The sequence below is a fragment of the Enhydra lutris genome, unplaced genomic scaffold, assembly GCF_002288905.1.
Source record: "Enhydra lutris kenyoni isolate GAN:26980312 unplaced genomic scaffold, ASM228890v2 scaffoldscaffold10, whole genome shotgun sequence".
NCBI lineage: Eukaryota > Metazoa > Chordata > Mammalia > Carnivora > Mustelidae > Enhydra > Enhydra lutris.
Genome location: NW_019154094.1, coordinates 34,313,404 through 34,330,745, shown reverse-complemented (window position 1 = coordinate 34,330,745; position 17,342 = coordinate 34,313,404). Strand labels below are relative to the sequence as shown.

At 41.2% G+C, this 17,342-nt stretch overlaps 1 protein-coding gene across 2 annotated transcripts in view; it reads right to left on the bottom strand.

Annotated features, from left to right (window-relative positions):
* The window catches only part of LOC111143755 (tRNA nucleotidyl transferase 1), a 19,448-nt gene extending 15,702 nt beyond the window's left edge, over nucleotides 1-3,746 (bottom strand). Inside the window, exons 1-2 of one of the 2 annotated variants that reach the window (XM_022497595.1) lie at nucleotides 3,701-3,746; nucleotides 2,508-2,683 (exon numbers count right to left, since the gene is read on the bottom strand). In XM_022497595.1, coding sequence (XP_022353303.1) covers nucleotides 2,508-2,655 — 148 coding nt within the window. In that variant the 5' untranslated portion in view covers nucleotides 2,656-2,683; nucleotides 3,701-3,746. Of the gene's footprint in view, nucleotides 1-2,507; nucleotides 2,696-3,700 lie in introns of those variants that run through there. The other variant, XM_022497596.1, reaches the window with a different exon arrangement.
* Between the last annotated feature and the right edge of the window lie 13,596 nt (nucleotides 3,747-17,342).

The window sequence follows — 17,342 nt, the reverse complement described above, 5'->3', positions numbered from 1 at the left end:
CGACTACTACCAAAGACCATCTCGTGTCATGGCGACTACTACCAAAGACCATCTCGTGTCATGGCGACTACTACCAAAGACGACTACTACCAAAAAAAGAAACGATCTGTTCTTTAGTGTTTCCAGGAGCTCCCAAACTTGAAGAGTGATCAGGCGTTCCTACTGTCCCCAAAGTAACTATGATGGCTTTATGACAGCACATACCAAAGCAGTTAAAAGCTAACCACTGAATGCTAATGCCCAGCATTTCTTACGGACCACAGCCAAGTGGCCGAAGCAGCCCTGGTTTGTCCAAACAATGTTTGAAGTTCAGTCTCAGGTACAGAATGGGGGAAAAATCTCCTATGCCCCTAGCATGCCTCTACGATGTTGTCCTCAAGCAAAAGGAAAAATAAATTACATGAAATAAACTGACAACTTATAAAATCCTATAGAGTGTACAGATAATACACTCTCTTAGCTTCCCTAAGTCTTGCATGCTGGGAACTAATTTCACATGTGGCAAAGCAGCTACTAGGATTCGAGAACCGGTATAGTATTCAACTGCATAGCATCACCTCACAATAGCCATCGTGTGTGTGTGTGTGTGAATTGTTTTCTTGCAGAATACCTTGTTTTACCAGAATACCAAGTGTTAGAAAGTAGCAAAAACCAGGTAAAACCAACTATTTGATTTTCTAACTGATGAGCCTTGCGCTTAAAGATTCCACTCTACCCTAAAAAAAGTCAACTTTAGAATATTTCCACGCTACCATTTGCCAGGCTTTGGAGGACAAGACCCTGCGGCAAAGAGATCTGTATCTTCCCACCATATTGAGTCTCTAAATCCATAGGATTTTACCTCTTAAGGTAGAGACAATTCCACTCTTGAGGTAAGGGTTAGTAAGCCAAATGAAAATGGTTAAAATAAAAGATGTTCAAAACCTATAGCAATCAATATCCAGAGCCTTGTTTCCAAAAGAAAAATGCAGAAGGACTGAAACAGGCCACTAAGAGTTAATTACCTACATCCAAGCATTTGGCACCTTTCTTCCAAGAGGCCTCTTGCAACTGAAGATGAGAAGATTAGGAGCTGGGAAAGGCATATAAAGAAAGAACAAGCTTGAATTCAACTCAGATTTGAAGCTTCTCAACTTGTTCTGTTCAAACAGTAGGCATATGTAGTTACTAAACTGAGCACCTGAAATGTAGCAAGTCTGAATTAAGATGGTCGGATGCGCTAACCTCTAGATTTCAAGGACTTGCAAGGAAGGATGTGTAACAGCTTAATAATAATGTTTACATAAATTTATATTTAAATGATGGTATCTTAAGTGATAAAATGAAATGCTATACAAAAATAATTATTAAAATTAATTTCACCCATTTCTTTCTACCTTGAATGTGGTTACTAGAAAAGTAAACACTGCACATGTGACTGGTATTTCTACTGGACTGGAGTTTCTAGCATTTTTCACTGTAATGACAACTCAGCATCAAGTATCAGCTTTAGACCCTCCACTTCAAGACCACATGAAGAATCTATATGAATCAACAAGTTCTGGACCACAAACCTCTGACATGTATCTAAAAAAGCATCTAAATTCAGGAATAGAAAAGTAGCTCTGGGAATAAACTCATACAAGGAAAGTCTATTTAAAGCCATGGTTCCTCCACCTTCTGTGCATCAGAATTAATGGAGTAGAGTTCTTATAAAAATTTATAGATGCCCATCCTCCCCAGAGATTCCAGTCCGGTAGGTCAGGGTGGGACCCCAGCATCTGCGTATTTTAAAAGCTGCCCAGGTGAACCTAATGCACAGCCTGGGTTGCCACTGTACCGGTCATGTTTCTACACACAAATACCTTTATGTATTTCTGAAGGGTCCATAAAATACCACCGGCTTGGAAACGCAGCTGTGTGGCTGCTTCAGCAACAGCATAGCTGATACTGAGGACCTAAGTAAGGAATGGTAAGACTGTGGCAAGCAACATGAAGCTGCTGTAATCAGGGATTTAGCTTAGGTCATTTCCTGTGCCCCTTCCAGTAAGTCTGGCATGTGCACAAATGGAGGAGACTCCTATTTCCTTCTGTCTTCAGTTCTCTCAGAAGGCATTTATGATCAGGAAGGACATGTATATAGCTTGGTGGTTACAAGCTAGGTACTGAAAGCAGACTGCATAGCTCTCTAGTTATTATAAAAAATTTGGCATGTCCCTAAGCCTCTTTCCTCATCCACAAAACAAGAAAAAAATGAATCTACTCATGAAGTTAGTAGACCCAATTCTGTAATGTATCTTTAAAGTAGTCAGCATAAGATAAAAAAGAACCATGCTTTTTAACTGAAGTCACTGACTGACTCTTTTATGTCTGGCTATAGTTTAGACTGCCTACAGTAAACCTTTCTTTCATTAGCTCAACAGCAAAACAAAAACAAAAACAGCCCTGAGTGTTGGCTAAAACACATTAAGCCTCCATTTCTCCATTTACCTGGCCTTCCAATGGAAGAAAGCATCCTAATCTCTCACCTGTCAGACTCTTCAATCCTTCTGTGAACAGTGACTGGAATTCTGGAGACTGCAGCTTCATTGTAAATAGATACTGCTTGAAAAGGCACAGCCTACTCCAACTACAGCTCAGTAATGGCCCGCGCCAGGGATTCAGGCACCTCAGCATCTGGGGGTCAGAGTCACCAACCACACATCTACAAGACAAACACGCAGGTGCGATAATGAAATTTACAAGGGAAGGAAAATAAAGGAATATACTGCAATTCTATTTCACATCTGAGAGACCCTCATCTCCTGTTCAGATGAAAACACTGAAACCAGTGACAATTTGAGACCAGATCTAGGCTTGTGGCTGGCGATGCAGTCTGGTACTCCTGAAGCACTTACTGCTAGAGTCGCGTTACGCATTTTACTGTTACTCTCTGGAGCGATGGGTTTCAGTTACAGCTTCAGGAGAGCAGGCTGCCAAGACCAGGGGTTGCAGAAAAGGAAACTCAAAACACGGCACATTCACACGTTTGCCACTGTCCTTCCCCACCGGCACCGAAGATTATGTCCCAAGGGCATTTCCTAGGCACTAAAACATTTTCCCAAGACTTGTCTTCCTGCCTGCTTTTTTCTCAATCACCATTCCTTCCCGTCCTGCCGGCTCCTGAGTCTCACCCACGCTCTCCATGTTAAATGGGTCTCCGTGAGGGACCAGCAAGATTTCAGGTGGCCCCTACGCAAACCACTAGGGAGCCGCTGCCTTCCGTGGTAAGCCCGTTTCAAAAAGCGGCGTTTCCCACCAGGGGGCGAGACGCGTCCTCCCCGCCCAGACCACGTGGGGAAGAAAACAGAGTGCTTCCAACTCCGCCTCAAATCAGAAAAACCCGCTGAGGACCCTGGCCTTGAAGTGGCGTGTCCCGCCCCTCACACCAGGTGCCAGACCAAAGACCCTTAGTGAGACCCCCCGGGGGCCCGGCCACAAAGAACGGAAAGTGCCCGGGGAAGCCCTATGGTTCAGCCTGCGGTCACTGGAACGTGGCAGGGACGCGGCCCCACGACCTGCACGTCGAGCTCGGTTCCGCAGGGGAGAGAGCGCCTCTCACCGCCCCGGGCTCGCGCCCTCCCCCCACCAAGCGGCCCCGCGCGAGGGAAGGCTGGCCTCCTCATCGCCCCGCTGCCCTCCCTGCGGCGCGCACCCGCACGCCCCCTGCGCGCCCGCTCACCAGCCCCACCGCCGCTGCCGTCGTAGCCGCCCCGCGCACTTCCGGACAGCGGACGCCGTAACGTCACCGCCGCGCGTCTGTCGTCAGCGAATGGGGAAATCGCAGCGGGACGTGGGCGGGGCCCGAGTGGACTCTCTCCGGCCCTCCCGCCTCCCTACGACAGGGCTAGAGGCGGAGCGCGGTTTTCCCGCGGCTCTGTAGCCAGCTACCCTTCACCCCAGGCGGTGCTCCTGGGGAATTCGAGGCACCAGAGTCGTTTACTTCTTTTAACTACATCTCCCTACACCTCTCTCTTGCCCTGGGGTGGTCAAACGGCCACCTGCGTTTCATGCCTGTGTGATCTTGGACAAGTATCACTCTTTTCCTTTGTAAAATGAGAAGGTCAATAAAACCTATTTCAGGGGGTTGCCAGGCCCTAATGTCATGTTACTTACCAGCAAGCAGGGGATGCACAGAGAATGTTATTATTCTTGCCTGAGACACTTTGTCAAGGTTTCAGACACACTACTTCTAAATTTAAGCCCTCTGGTTCCTTGAAATTGCTGGGCATATTTTATGTTCCCACCTGGTTTTTGTCAAGTCTGAAGGCTATTGCAGCTACAAAGTGAAAAACTTGGATTTGATTCAGTTCTTTCATTGTTTCCAAGGCAGAGAAGAGTAAATAAAGTGCAAAGGAGTAGAAGCAAAGCTCTAAATCCTTAAAAAGGCATATTTTCAATTAATTTACTCATTATCTTTAAAAACATAATAAAATAGGGGCACCTGGGTGGCTCAATAGATTAAGCATCTACCTTTGGCTCAGGTCATGATCCAAAGGTCCTGGGATGGAGCCCTGCGATGGTCGCCTTGCCCAGCAGGAAGTCCTCTTTTTCGGCTCCCCCTCCTCTGGCTCCTGCACACTCCCTCTCTCTCAAATAAATAAATAAAATATTCTAAAAATAAATAAAATAAAACCTGCATCATATGTTTTCAGAAGTATAGTCTTTTTAATAGCATTTTAATTTCCCTAAATTTTTCCAAAAAAAATTCATGTGCCATAGTATTTCTGTGATTTCCAATGATCACACCTCTTATCTTCAGGGCTACTAGGTATCCCATTTTGAGAAGCACAGGACTAATTTTCCAGGTTGCTGATCAGAGGCCAATCATTGAATGAATATATTCATTCAATGGAAATGAATATACTCATATCCTAACTAGGCTGTCCAAGCAAAAAAAAAAAAAAAAAAAAAAAGAATTCAATGTGAAAGGGCATAGACCCATAGACACACAGACTTTAACAAGATAACATAAGATGTTCTGGACAATTTTATGTCAACAGATTTGACACTGAGGATGAAATGGACAAATTCTTTGAAACAGACCTCAAACACAAACAGAATGAAATTTAAAAATCTAAATAGTCCTTTACTATTAAAGTAATTGAAGTTTGTTCAACCAGCTTCCCACAAAGATAATTCCAGGCCTGGATGGTTTTAATGGTCAAATTTATCAACCACTCAGGGAAGAAGTAACACCAATCTTGCGAAATTTTTGTTCAGAAACTAGAAGGGAAAACATTCATCCTCTTATTTGGGGCCAGCATGACACTGATAACAAACCTGAAATAGATATAACCAAAAAAGAATTTATACATCAATATCCACATGAACCTAGAAACACATATACTTAATGAAATATTAGCAAACTGAATCCAGCAAACTGGATTTTGATCAAGTTTCATTTATCCCAGGAATTCGAGATAGGTTTAACATTTGAAAACCAGTCATTGTTATTCACCATATTAGCAGACTAAAAAAGAAAACTGTATGAGCATCCCAATAGGTACAGAAAAGGCATTTAAAGATCACGCTTATTAATGATGATAACTCTCAGAAAACTAAGATTAGGAAACTTCCTTAATCTGGTGAAGAGCATTTATGAAAAATGTACAGCTACCATCATAGTTAATGGTAAAATACTGACTATATTTTCCCTGATAGCAGGCCAAAGATGTCCAGTTTCACAATTTCTTTTCAATATTTACCATAGTTCATAACCATTAACATGAGAAAAAAATAATCAGGAAAGAAGCGACATTGTCTTTTCAAATGCCATAACTGCGTAAGAATCGACAAAACTACTAGAATAAGTGGATCTGGCAAGGTCTTAGGATTCAAGTTTAATAATTTGAAAACAAATGTATTTTTATTCAGTGGCAACAAATATAAATAAGTTTTAATTTTTTTAAGGATTTTGTTTATTTGACAGAGAGAGAGCACGTGTGAGTGAGCAAGGGGAAGCACAAGCAGAGGGAGCAGGAGAGGGAGAAGCAGACTCCCCACTGAGCAGGGAGCCAGATGCAGGCTCCATCCCAGGACTCTGATATCATGACCTGAGCAGAAGGAAGACACTTAATTGTGTGAGCCACCCAGGTGACCCAGTAAGTTTTACTTTTTTTTTTTTTTTTTATTATTTATTTCTTTGACAGAGAGAGATCACAAGTAGGCAGAGAGCCAGGCAGAGAGACAGGGGGGAAGGAGGCTCCCTGCTAAGCAGAGAGCTCGATGCGGAACTTGATCCCAGGACCCTGAGATCATGACCTGAGCCAAAGGCAGAGGCTTAACCCACTGAGCCACCCAGGTGCCCCGTAAGTTTTACTTTTAATAAGAGCTTAAAGTATAGAGATACAGATTATAACATAGAAAGAAATATAACAGAAGAAGCTACATGGTTAGCAACCAGTCATGTAAAGACAGGCAACATCATCAGTTATTAGGGAAATACAAATTGAAACCACAATGAGATGCCATTACATACCTATTAGAATGTTTCAATCAAAAACCTGGTAATGTCAAGTGCTTCGGACAATGTGGACCAACCGGAACTCATACACTGTTGATAAGAATACAAACTGCTGCAATCACTTTGGAAAACAGTTGGGCAGTTTCTAAGAAAGTTATATCTAATCTTAATGTACAACCCAGCAATCCTAATGCTTGATATTTAACTGAGAGAAAAGAAAGCTTATGTTCCATTAACAAATGCATGTGGGTCCCCCGGGTGCCTCAGTCAGTTAAGTGTCTGACTCTTGACCTCAGCTCAGATCTCGATCTCAGGGCTGTGAGTTTAAGTCCTATGAGCCCAGAGCATGGAGCCCACTTTAAAAAAAAAAAAAAAAAAAAAATTATGCGAATGGTATTAGTAGCCTTACTGGTAATTATCCAAACTTGGAAAAAAGCCAAATTTCCTTCAACAGATGGATGGATAAGTAAACTGTAGTATATCCATACAAAGGAATATCACTTAGCAATACAAAAGAGTTAACTCCTGATATGTATCAAATCTAAAATAAAGAAAACCAGACTCGGGGCTACATAAGGATTCTATTCTTATGACTCGTGGAAAAGGCAACAGTATAGAGACAGAAAACAGCCCAGTTGCCACAGGGAACTACAGATGGCCAGAGGGGCTCACTACAAAGTGGCAGAAGTGAACTTTGAGGGGGATGGGATGGTTCTATATCCTGACGGTGGTGCTGAGCGCATGACTGTGTGTCTGTCAAAACATATGAACAGGACACTAAAAAGCGTAAATTTTCCTTTATGTAAATGATACCTGAAAAAAACCTGACCAAATATTTTCTTTCCATATCTTAGCCAAAACTAGAACATGAATGTTTAAAAATATATATTTAAAAAGGCTCTCAAGAAATGCTTATTCAAATAAATTTAACTATTAAAGTATTTCCATAGGAAGGTAGAATGAAGAACTTGGAGGCCATTAAACTAAAGCAGAAGTCTGTAGACAGAATACCACTCATACCAGTCCCCCCCCCCCCATCCCCCACGGCCCCTGGATAATGGTGAGGACAACCAAATCAAAGCAAAAGTCCTCTCGGCTGCACCCTAGAGGTTTATTATTACCTCTTAGTGCAGACCCAGCCTGAGGGAAATACAATTTTACCTGCAAAGGAACTGACATTTATTACACAGAACTCCTACAGGAAGTATTCTCGTCTACCCCCAAGTAAATGCGAATAGAGAGGACTGGTAGAGTAGGGCCAGTTTCCATTATATTACAGAAACACTACTGCCAGGAGTATTATTCCGCAGTTAGAAGATAGCATGTTATTAAAAAGTAAAGAAAATGAGATTAAAAACAGCTTAGCATTATTTGCTGTAAATACAAACCCGCTCTTAGTTATCAGTGCTGGTTAGTTATTACGTGGTTGGCCTGCACTTCAGTGCTGGCTGAAGAGTCCCTTAGGAGTGGATGCCTTTCAACTTTCTTGAGTGAATCAGATTTTTTTACTCAAGTTTATATACTTAGTAGCCAAAATGTGGCTCCAAAATGTTCAGTTGTCTCTGTTCATCTGAGTTTTGCTTGTGTTCCTTTAAAACTGAATCATCTCTGCAAATCAGAGAGAAGTAACAGAGTATGTCAAACAGTTGTGACTGCAATGCTGCTTCCATCCAGACATCCATCCAATGTTTGTTTAGTGTCTACTATGTGTCAGTCACATGTGTGAATGCTCACAGGAATGATAAGGCTACATAGTCATTTATAGTATGCTTAGAACAGGGCCAAGCACTGTATTTTTATTAATCCTCAGGAACAAGCAATAAGGTATTTTCCAATGAGAAAACATAAGCACAAAGAGGTTAATTTGTCTAACATCACACAGGTAGTGAGGAGCACAAGCAGAATTCAACTCAGACAGTCTGACTCAGAATCACTAGTGAACACTGATGAATCCGGAAAAGCAGGCAGGACCAGACTATGCAGTGCTGGGCACTCCACAGGGTGCCCCTTGAACGTCCTTTTCGTGGTAATACGAAGGCACTGAAGCGTTTTTAAGCAGGCGTTTTCATAAACCTACTGTGTTTTCCTGTGACTAGTCTGGCTGCAGCATGGAAAATGGGTGGAAGGACCTCGCACATGAACTTATTGCCTACCGGTTCTGGAGGTCACAAGTCTCAGATGGGTCCACGGGGCTGCATTCCCTCTAGAGGCACTTGGGGAGAATCTCTGTTTGTTTTGTTTGTGGTCCTTTCCAGCCTCAAGAGAGAGCTTCCATCCCTCTATCTTCAAAGCCGGCAATATAACCTCTTTCCTTTCTGACCTCCCTGCTACCTCTTTATATGGACCTTAAATGATTACACGGAGCTCCCCGGATAATCCAGGATAACCTCCCTATTGAAAGAGTCTCACCTTAATCACATCAGCAATGTAAGGTGATATGTTTGCAAGCTCCAGGAATTAGGAGATGGACATCTTTGGGGGGCACTATTCAGCCTACTGCAACCTTCAAGTGTGTGCTTTCATGGTTAGGGGGATAGGAAGACATGGGAACACCGATGATTATCATGTCACAAAACAACTGGTTGATCAACTTGGGGCATTAACTGTGTCGACCTTAGTGCTGTATACTTTCTCCATTTCTTCCTAGTTCTGGTTTTAGGCAGAGGGACTGATTTCAAGCAAAAACACATAGCTAAACAGAGGTAAAAACCATTAAACAGCAGAGTGATCACCCTGAGATCAGAGCTCCTCACCCCACCTGCCAGCACCCAATTCCAGGACCTATGGCATCCATGTCCTTCAAACATCACTGCTCCAAGGAGCATCTCTATTTTGAAATAGAACAGAGAAAGGAAAAGAATGCTTCTCATAAACATAAGAATTTATAATAACATTTTAAGCCCCTTGAGGAAGATATTTGAAGTGATATTTGGACAAGTCAGATAAAAAACATAATTTTGACCTAATTTTAATATTCTGCAATTTGGGAGTTGAGGCTGGTTAAACCTCAAACCCTTCCCCCACTTCCACCCCCTTTTTTTGGGTAAGCAACACTGAGTAATTTGTTTAAGAGACATGTTCTGTTTCAAGAATGTATTCTTTCTTTGAAACAACAAAAAGTACCTCTTTGAAAGAAAAGTCATTCACTCATTTTGTTCTCATAAAAGTTTAATAGAAGCCAACTAAAGTTTAAGATCTCCCAGAGGACAAATAAAGAGATTTCTCAGAAAATGTAGAATTGCAATTTTCATTGGTGCTAGGGGATTTTACACACAAATGCAATTTTATCTTACATTTAAAAGAGGTAAGTAAATAGACAAATCAATTTTAGCTGTTCTGAAATTTCATACTGGGTCATTAATTTTAAAAGATGGGACTTCAATAATAGTTAAAAGAACAGAGGCCCAAGGGTAAAGACTGAGAATAATCACCTTCAAGATTCTGACTTATCAGCAGCCTCAGATCGGAACCAAGAGTCTAAACCAGCTTCCTTGTGATGTTCTGCATTGCATTTCCACCATCAAATAGAGAAACATATGGAATTCCCTATTGTAAAAACACAAAATCCCTCTTCTTTCCTTAAAACTGAATACTCTGATGTATTCTGACAAAACCAGGCTAGATCAAATTAAGACCTGCCCTCTCATCTAGTGGTGGAGACAGAGATATAAACATAATATTCAAAACACGATAAAAATAAAATAGTTTCAGCTGCAGAATGAACACTCACTTGGGAGAAAGAGTAGAGTCAGAGAGGTCTTCCCATTGGAAATGATGTTCAGACTTAACCTGAAATAATTGGAAGTTTCTCAAAAGGCATCTCCCCCACCACCCGTCCCCGTCCCCCACTAAGTAGGAGACTTAGTCCTTGTTAAGTAGTTGTTACACTGTTTCTCTTAAAATAATCATGACAATTACACAACTAAAGTGTTGTCATTGTGGGCAATGTGACTGTGGGGAGTATCACAACCAAAATGGGCTAAATTCTCTGAGTTTCAGTTTATTCATCTGCAAAATCAGCTTATAGGGCTGTGCTATGATAACGCATATAAAGCAACTGACACTCCCAGGCATGAGGTAAGTTATCTCTTGATTGAAACAGAATACTAATTTACCTTAATAAAGTAAGCTTAATTATATAGTTCATTTGTTTCTACATTCTGGCTGATTTCCTGTATCTGGCTTTGCATGTAAAGAATTGGTCCCTGCAAAATTATTTTGTAATATGTAGTTACTACAAATCATTACGTTGTACACCAACTTAGATAATGTTGTATGTCAATTCTACCTCAATACAAGTGAAAAAATAATAAAAGCAATAGTAAAAAGAAGAACTGGTCACTAACAACTCAAGATGCTTAAGCCACTGGGATTCTTTTTTGAATCAAGATATGTTCTTAATTTTAGCTACACGTGGTAAACCTACACATTGATTTTATGCTGGAATTATTCTAATAATTACCTAGGATTCTATTTAAATCCTGTTAGGATATCTTCCAAAAATATATAAATAAATCACAGTTTTAATGAGATGTATTCACATCATAAAAGTCACCTCTATGAAGTATGTAACTCAATGATTTTTTTTTAAAGATGTTATTTATTTATTTGACAGAGAGAGATCACAAGTAGACGGAGAGGCAGGCAGAGAGAGAGAGGGAAGCAGGCTTCCTGCCGAGCAGAGAGCCCGATGTGGGACTCGATCCCAGGACCCCGAGATCACGACCTGAGCCGAAGGCAGCGGCTTAACCCACTGAGCCACCCAGGCGCCCCGTAACTCAATGATTTTTAGCCTAGTCTCCAAGTTGGCAATCATCACCACAATTAGGGACATTTTCTTTACCCTCTAAGAAACCCCATCACCATTGGCAGTCACTTCTCATTTTGCCCACACTCCCCCACCCATACCTATGCAATCATTAATATACCTTCTACCTCAATGAATTTGCCTATTCTAGACATTTCATATAAGAAGAATCATAAAATATGTGATCTTTTGTGAACTGGCTTCTTTCACTTAACTTCAGGTTTTCAAGGATTTGTTTTATTTTGATTTTTTACCTTTTGAGAGAGAGAGAGAAAGAGTGAGCAAGGGTGGGGACTGGTGAGAGAGGAAAAGAGAGATTCCTCAAGCACACTCCCCCCTGATATCACCACCTGAGCTGAAACCAAGAGTCAGACGCTTAACTGACTGAGCCACCCAGGCAACCCGTCCATTGCATGGATATACCACGTTTTTGGTGTGTTTTTTTTTTAATCATTGATTGACAAGCACTGTGTTATTTCCACTTTTTGGCTATTATGAATAATACTGCTATGAACATTCGCATACAAACTTTTGTGCAGGTATAGATCTTCAATTCTTTTGGGTATTTGCCTAGGAATGCAACTGCTGATTCATATAGTAATTCTATGTTTAACTTTCTGAGAAACTGTCAGACTGTTTTCCAAAGCATCTGTACCATTTCACATTCCCACCAGCAGTGGGAACCAACAGGTTTCACCCAGAACCTATGAAGTTTCTAATTTCTCCACATCCTCAGCAACACTATTAGCTGTCTTTTTAATTTTAACCATCCTAGTGGATGTGAAGAGGTATCTCCTCATGGTTTTGACCTGCATTTTTCCAGTGGATGATGTTGAGCAGATTTTTATGCACCTGATGCCTACTGGGGCATCTACTTTGGAGACACGTCCATTCAAATATTTTTGTCCATTTTTCATTGGGGTATTTGTCTCCTCATTGGTGAGTTGTAAGATTTCCTTGTTTTTTTCCTGGTTACAAGTCTCTTACCAGATATGTAATTTGTAAATATTTTCTTCCATTCAGTGGATTATCTTCACTTTCTTTCTGGTATCCTTTGCAACACAAAAGCTTTTAATTCCACTGAAGTCTGACAGACCTACCTTTTCTTCCACTGCTTTTGGATCATGTTCAAGGAACCACTGTCTAATGTGAGGTCACTAAGATTCATGCTTATGGGGGCGCCTGGGTGGCTCAGTGGGTTAAGCCTCTGCCTTCGGCTCAGGTCATGATCTCAGGGTCCTGGGATCGAGCCCCGCATCAGGCTCTCTGCTCTCTCAGGGAGCCTGCTTCCTCCTCTCTCTCTGCCTGCCTCTCTGCCTGCTTGTGATCTCTCTGTCAAATAAATAAATAAAATCTTTAAAAAAAATAAAAAAATAAAAAAATAAAAGTCTTCATTAATGTAAAAGTACAAAAAAAAAAGATTCATGCCTATGTTTTCTTCTATGAGTTTTAGAGTTTTAGTTCTCACTTTTAAGTATTTGATTTATTTGGAGTTAATTTTTGTACGTGGTATGAGCTATGGGTTGAACATCATTCTTTCACATACTTACATGCCATTTGCTAAAAAGTTCTTTCTTCATTGAATTGCCTTGGCATCCTTGTCAAGAATCCAATCATAAACATGAGAGCTCATTTCTGAACTCTCAGTTCTATTCCATTAGTCTGTATGTCTCTAGTACTTTATTTTTTCCTGCATTTATACAGCATAAAATATTTATACATATAGGAACATAAGAAGAAAATTGAGGGATATGTTAATCCCACTGCAGTAGATGAGCCATTGGTTCCAATTCTTCACTGCCCTCTAGCAGTTCTACACATTCACACCCTTCTCATGGCCTTATCATGGTGGGGGAGTACACTGTGGGCTGGGTGCCCTTGATTCTGGGTGTGGCCATGTCATCTGTCCTGACTTTTGAGATGTCAATGAATGTGACATAAGGAGATACTTAAAATAGGCTTGCACAGTTGGTCCTGCTCTCTTGAATACTTGCAATCACCACAGAAAGAATCCACCTTGGGTAGCCATTGGTTCCAAGAGAATGACGGATGTGTAGAATACACATGACCCCACTCTGATCTGGAACCCAGCCAAATTTAGCCAGAGTCTAGTCAAAACTCAGACACATGCTTATCAATGTTTACCACTGTGGTGTTTGTGGGTGGTTGTTTGCAGCAATAGCTAACTAATAACCTACCACTTAGAGATAACTGCTCCGATCAGTTTGGTCTTTTGATTAAAAACGAGATTATAAAAAAAAATCTATTTATATATGTATACTTGGTCTGTTGTTTTTACTTAGCATCTTTCCATAGTACCCTGTATTATTAAAAGTTCTTGATAAACTCTATTATCTACATATTTCAACCTTTGAAAGTTATCTTTCTCCAACTGTCCCCATATTATTTTTCCTATGACAAGTAAAGGTATAATGAATTTCACTCTTTTTCTCTCATATAAATCTTGGTCTCCATTTCATATTTCCATGGAATGGATTCCTATTTATAGACACCTGTAGTAAACTTCTACAACTAGAGTCCAAGGTGGGACCACCAAATCCTGAGTTCCTTCCCGTTCTTTTATTCATATTTTCACCTATACTATTTGGCTGAACTCAGATTGCTTTTCTTCTAAAAGAATACAGGCAAATTTGACTTTACTTTAAAAAAAAAAAAAAAACAATTTGGGGGATTCTTCCAGCATGTTCCACTATACTATCTTTTGACATTTACAGTTTATTCTAAAGAAGAAAACTGTTGCCAAGTAAACTACACAAAGCACTCATTTTTCTTCAGGCTACGATGGAAATAGGACATGGAGACAAAATGTGAGTGCATTTTTAAAGTTATTATTGATATAGTTGGTAGAAGATCAGATATCCAAGAAGATGGTATCCAGGCTAGTAGCCAAATCTAATTCTATGTCCTTAACAGTGCTTGGTGCTGTGCACAGACACATTCAGTAATTACTTCTCGAGTAACTGAATATAAGAAATAGAACATGAAAGCAGACTCTCAGGCCAGAAATTCTGGCCCTTGCAACAATTAATACCTATTTTAGGGCTTCCATAGTGACAAGTACACTACAACTGACATTAGATGTGCGGGACGTCCTAGAGTATGTCAGAGGCTGATCTCTATTTCAACTCTTCGGGGTGCTTCTTAGCAAATAAATGGATGTCTCTCTGCCACTTCCCTCTTCTCCAGGGAAAAATCGCATTTTTTCAGATCATCCAATAATGACTGACCAGTTTCATTTTGGCAACTGCTACAACAGGTACCTTAAGAACCCCACTCACTGTTCTTACACATTACCTACACTGAGCCTCCTGGAAGTCTCATTCAGGATGGTTCCTTGTCTTGCAAGTAGAACTGATCTCACCTGGCAACTGCCTCCTTGCCTCCTGGCCCTTGCCCCCCCTTCCTCCTGCATTGGCTTCTCATTGGCCACTGTCACTCAGCTCCTTGGGCTAAGAGCGGGGGTCCCCTTACAAAGGCAATAACTGGTACCTGGCTCAGATACTTAATACAGTAAGTGCTATTCTTTTCTTTTTAAGATTTTATTTATTTATTTGACAGATGGAGATCACAAGTAGGCAGACAAGCAGGCAGAGAGAGGAGGAAGCAGGCTCCCTGCTGAGCAGAGAGCCCAATGCGGGGCTCGATCCCAGGACCCTGAGATCATGACCTGAGCCAAAGGCAGAGGCTTTAACCCACTTAGCCACCCAGGCACCCCCCCCCCTTTTTAAAAGATTTTATTTATTTATTTGAGAGAGAGAAAGAGAAAGAAAGAATGTACACAGAGGGAGAGGGAGAAGCAGACTCCCTGCTGAGCTCATGGCCTATAAGAGGCTCCATCCCAGGACCAAGGGATCATGACCTGAGCAGAAGGCAGACGCTTAACCAACTGAGCCACCCCAGGCATCCTAATCAGTGCTATTCTTATCTATCCACACCCTAGGCCCCATTTTTTAAAAATTAGCTTTGCTAGTCAGTCACCTCAAAATTCCTAGACAGAAATGGAACAAAGCAAAGGAAAAACGCAACTCAGTTTACTTCAATTAGAGCATCCCGAGGACAGCGGAGGTATTCTGCTGGAACCTGGGAGTTGACAGGAGGAACAAGGTCCTGGGCTGTGGCACTGACCCAACTGCCACCGTCTGTCACAATCTGTATAGAATGAGCCGGGCTACACTGAGCTCCTAGCTGGGCTAGCCAGCAGTTTCTCACACTCAGAAACTCCCCCTGCCCCTGGCACACGCAAGTATTGCAGTGCAGGGCCTGCTAGCGAAGAAGAAAAAGCCTAAGACATTCTCTTAGGTCTGAGAAGTGCTGCTATCGCGCCGCACACAGACAGAACTATTCTGCTTGTCCTCCCGTGTGCCCAGCGCTGTGAGGGTGACAGAGGCACAACACATCCCTTGGCTGAATGAAGCCTATGAAGAACGCAGACACGCAGTGCTCGAGACTACCCACAGAACACTTGACCTTGTCACCCATGAGTAAATGTTACTTTCAACTCCTAAACAGAGAGCCAAACCTCTTGAAAGAGAATAAAAATGCAGACGAGACCGTTATCAGATAGTGGCTATCCGGACAAGAGAGATCTTTCACTTCATTCCTCCGGGGGTTGCTCTTGAGGCTCGGTCCATAACTGCTCTTACAAAGGCTCCTGGAAATGTGCTCAGAGAAGCTCTGTTTTACCCCCATGGCAAAGCAAACGGCCCGGGAGTGTGCAACCATTACAGCTGTGATGATGAAACAGGGAAGAAGAACCGCCTCTAAGTCAAAAAGTACACCCAGAGATAAGAAGATTCATTTTCAATGCCCTTGCAGCTGCTCCTGATGGCATGGCCGGCACACTTCTCACTGAGTGGGGATCCAAGGCTGATTCATCGCAAAGTGAGCAAATGCCTTTTTTTCTCTAAGATCGCTCTGCGCTCTACCTCCTAAGAATTTCAGTACATGGGGAAGGGGGGGAAGGAGGATAGGAAAAGGGGGAAATAATGATTTCTAAAAATATGGTGAATTTTTAAAGAAAAAGGGGAAACAAAACCCCTTGTAACTATTATTAGCAGGGGCAGAACTAATAATAGTGCTATAAAACGTCTATCAAGCAGCTCATATCGATTCTGGGAATGGCACTCTATTCTTGCGCCCTTATAACTCAGCTAAGTACCTGAGGAGATTAAGTCCGTGGCCAGGTGAGTCATATTAACAAGACACAGTTTTTGTTGACCCTTATATGGGAGACTGGTTTTCCACTGCTGCAGATACTTGAGGGATTAAAAGGAAAATATAGACTCTGCCAAGATTTCTCAGAAAATACCTGAGGTTAGAAAACAGGGTATAGCAGTTAATGAAATATCTTTGTGAGGACATTTCAGAGTTAATTAAGAAAGCTACACATTAAGGAACAACAGCAAAAAGGAGATGATTGGATTGTATCTAACTGAAGTCATTCTGCTTTTTGTCTCTCTTGGGGATTCGGGGATTTTTTTTTTTTTCAAGATTGTTTGACTTGATACAAAATGTACAATAATTTGAAGTATCTAAAACAAAAATAGCTAAAATATCTCACTTGGTTTTGTTAATTATTTACCCAAAGCAACATAATTTTTTTACATTTTTATTTATACGGGAGAAATAGATTGAATGAATTTTTTTTAAAAAAAGGAAAATAAAAATCCTTCAATACTCCATGAACCTAACATTCATGAACAAGTGAAAAGTGACCGCTTTTATAGCCATACTGATTAATGTATTCAATACTCAATTTAACGGATTATCATGCCAAAAATTTCATTACCTGGTACAATTTTTATTTTGCATGAAAGGTTGTGTTCTCTTTTGTAGTTACTGAAAAATATATTAATGTGTGTAGCTTTTTGTTAAAAGTTTGCCTTTCAAAATGAAAGAAAGATTTGGAAATCAAATCACCTCATTTGTTTTCATTACATGAAATGCTACTGGGGGAAATTTTTAGGCAAGGTACCAAATGTAACACACACACACACACACACACACACACACACACACACACACACACCA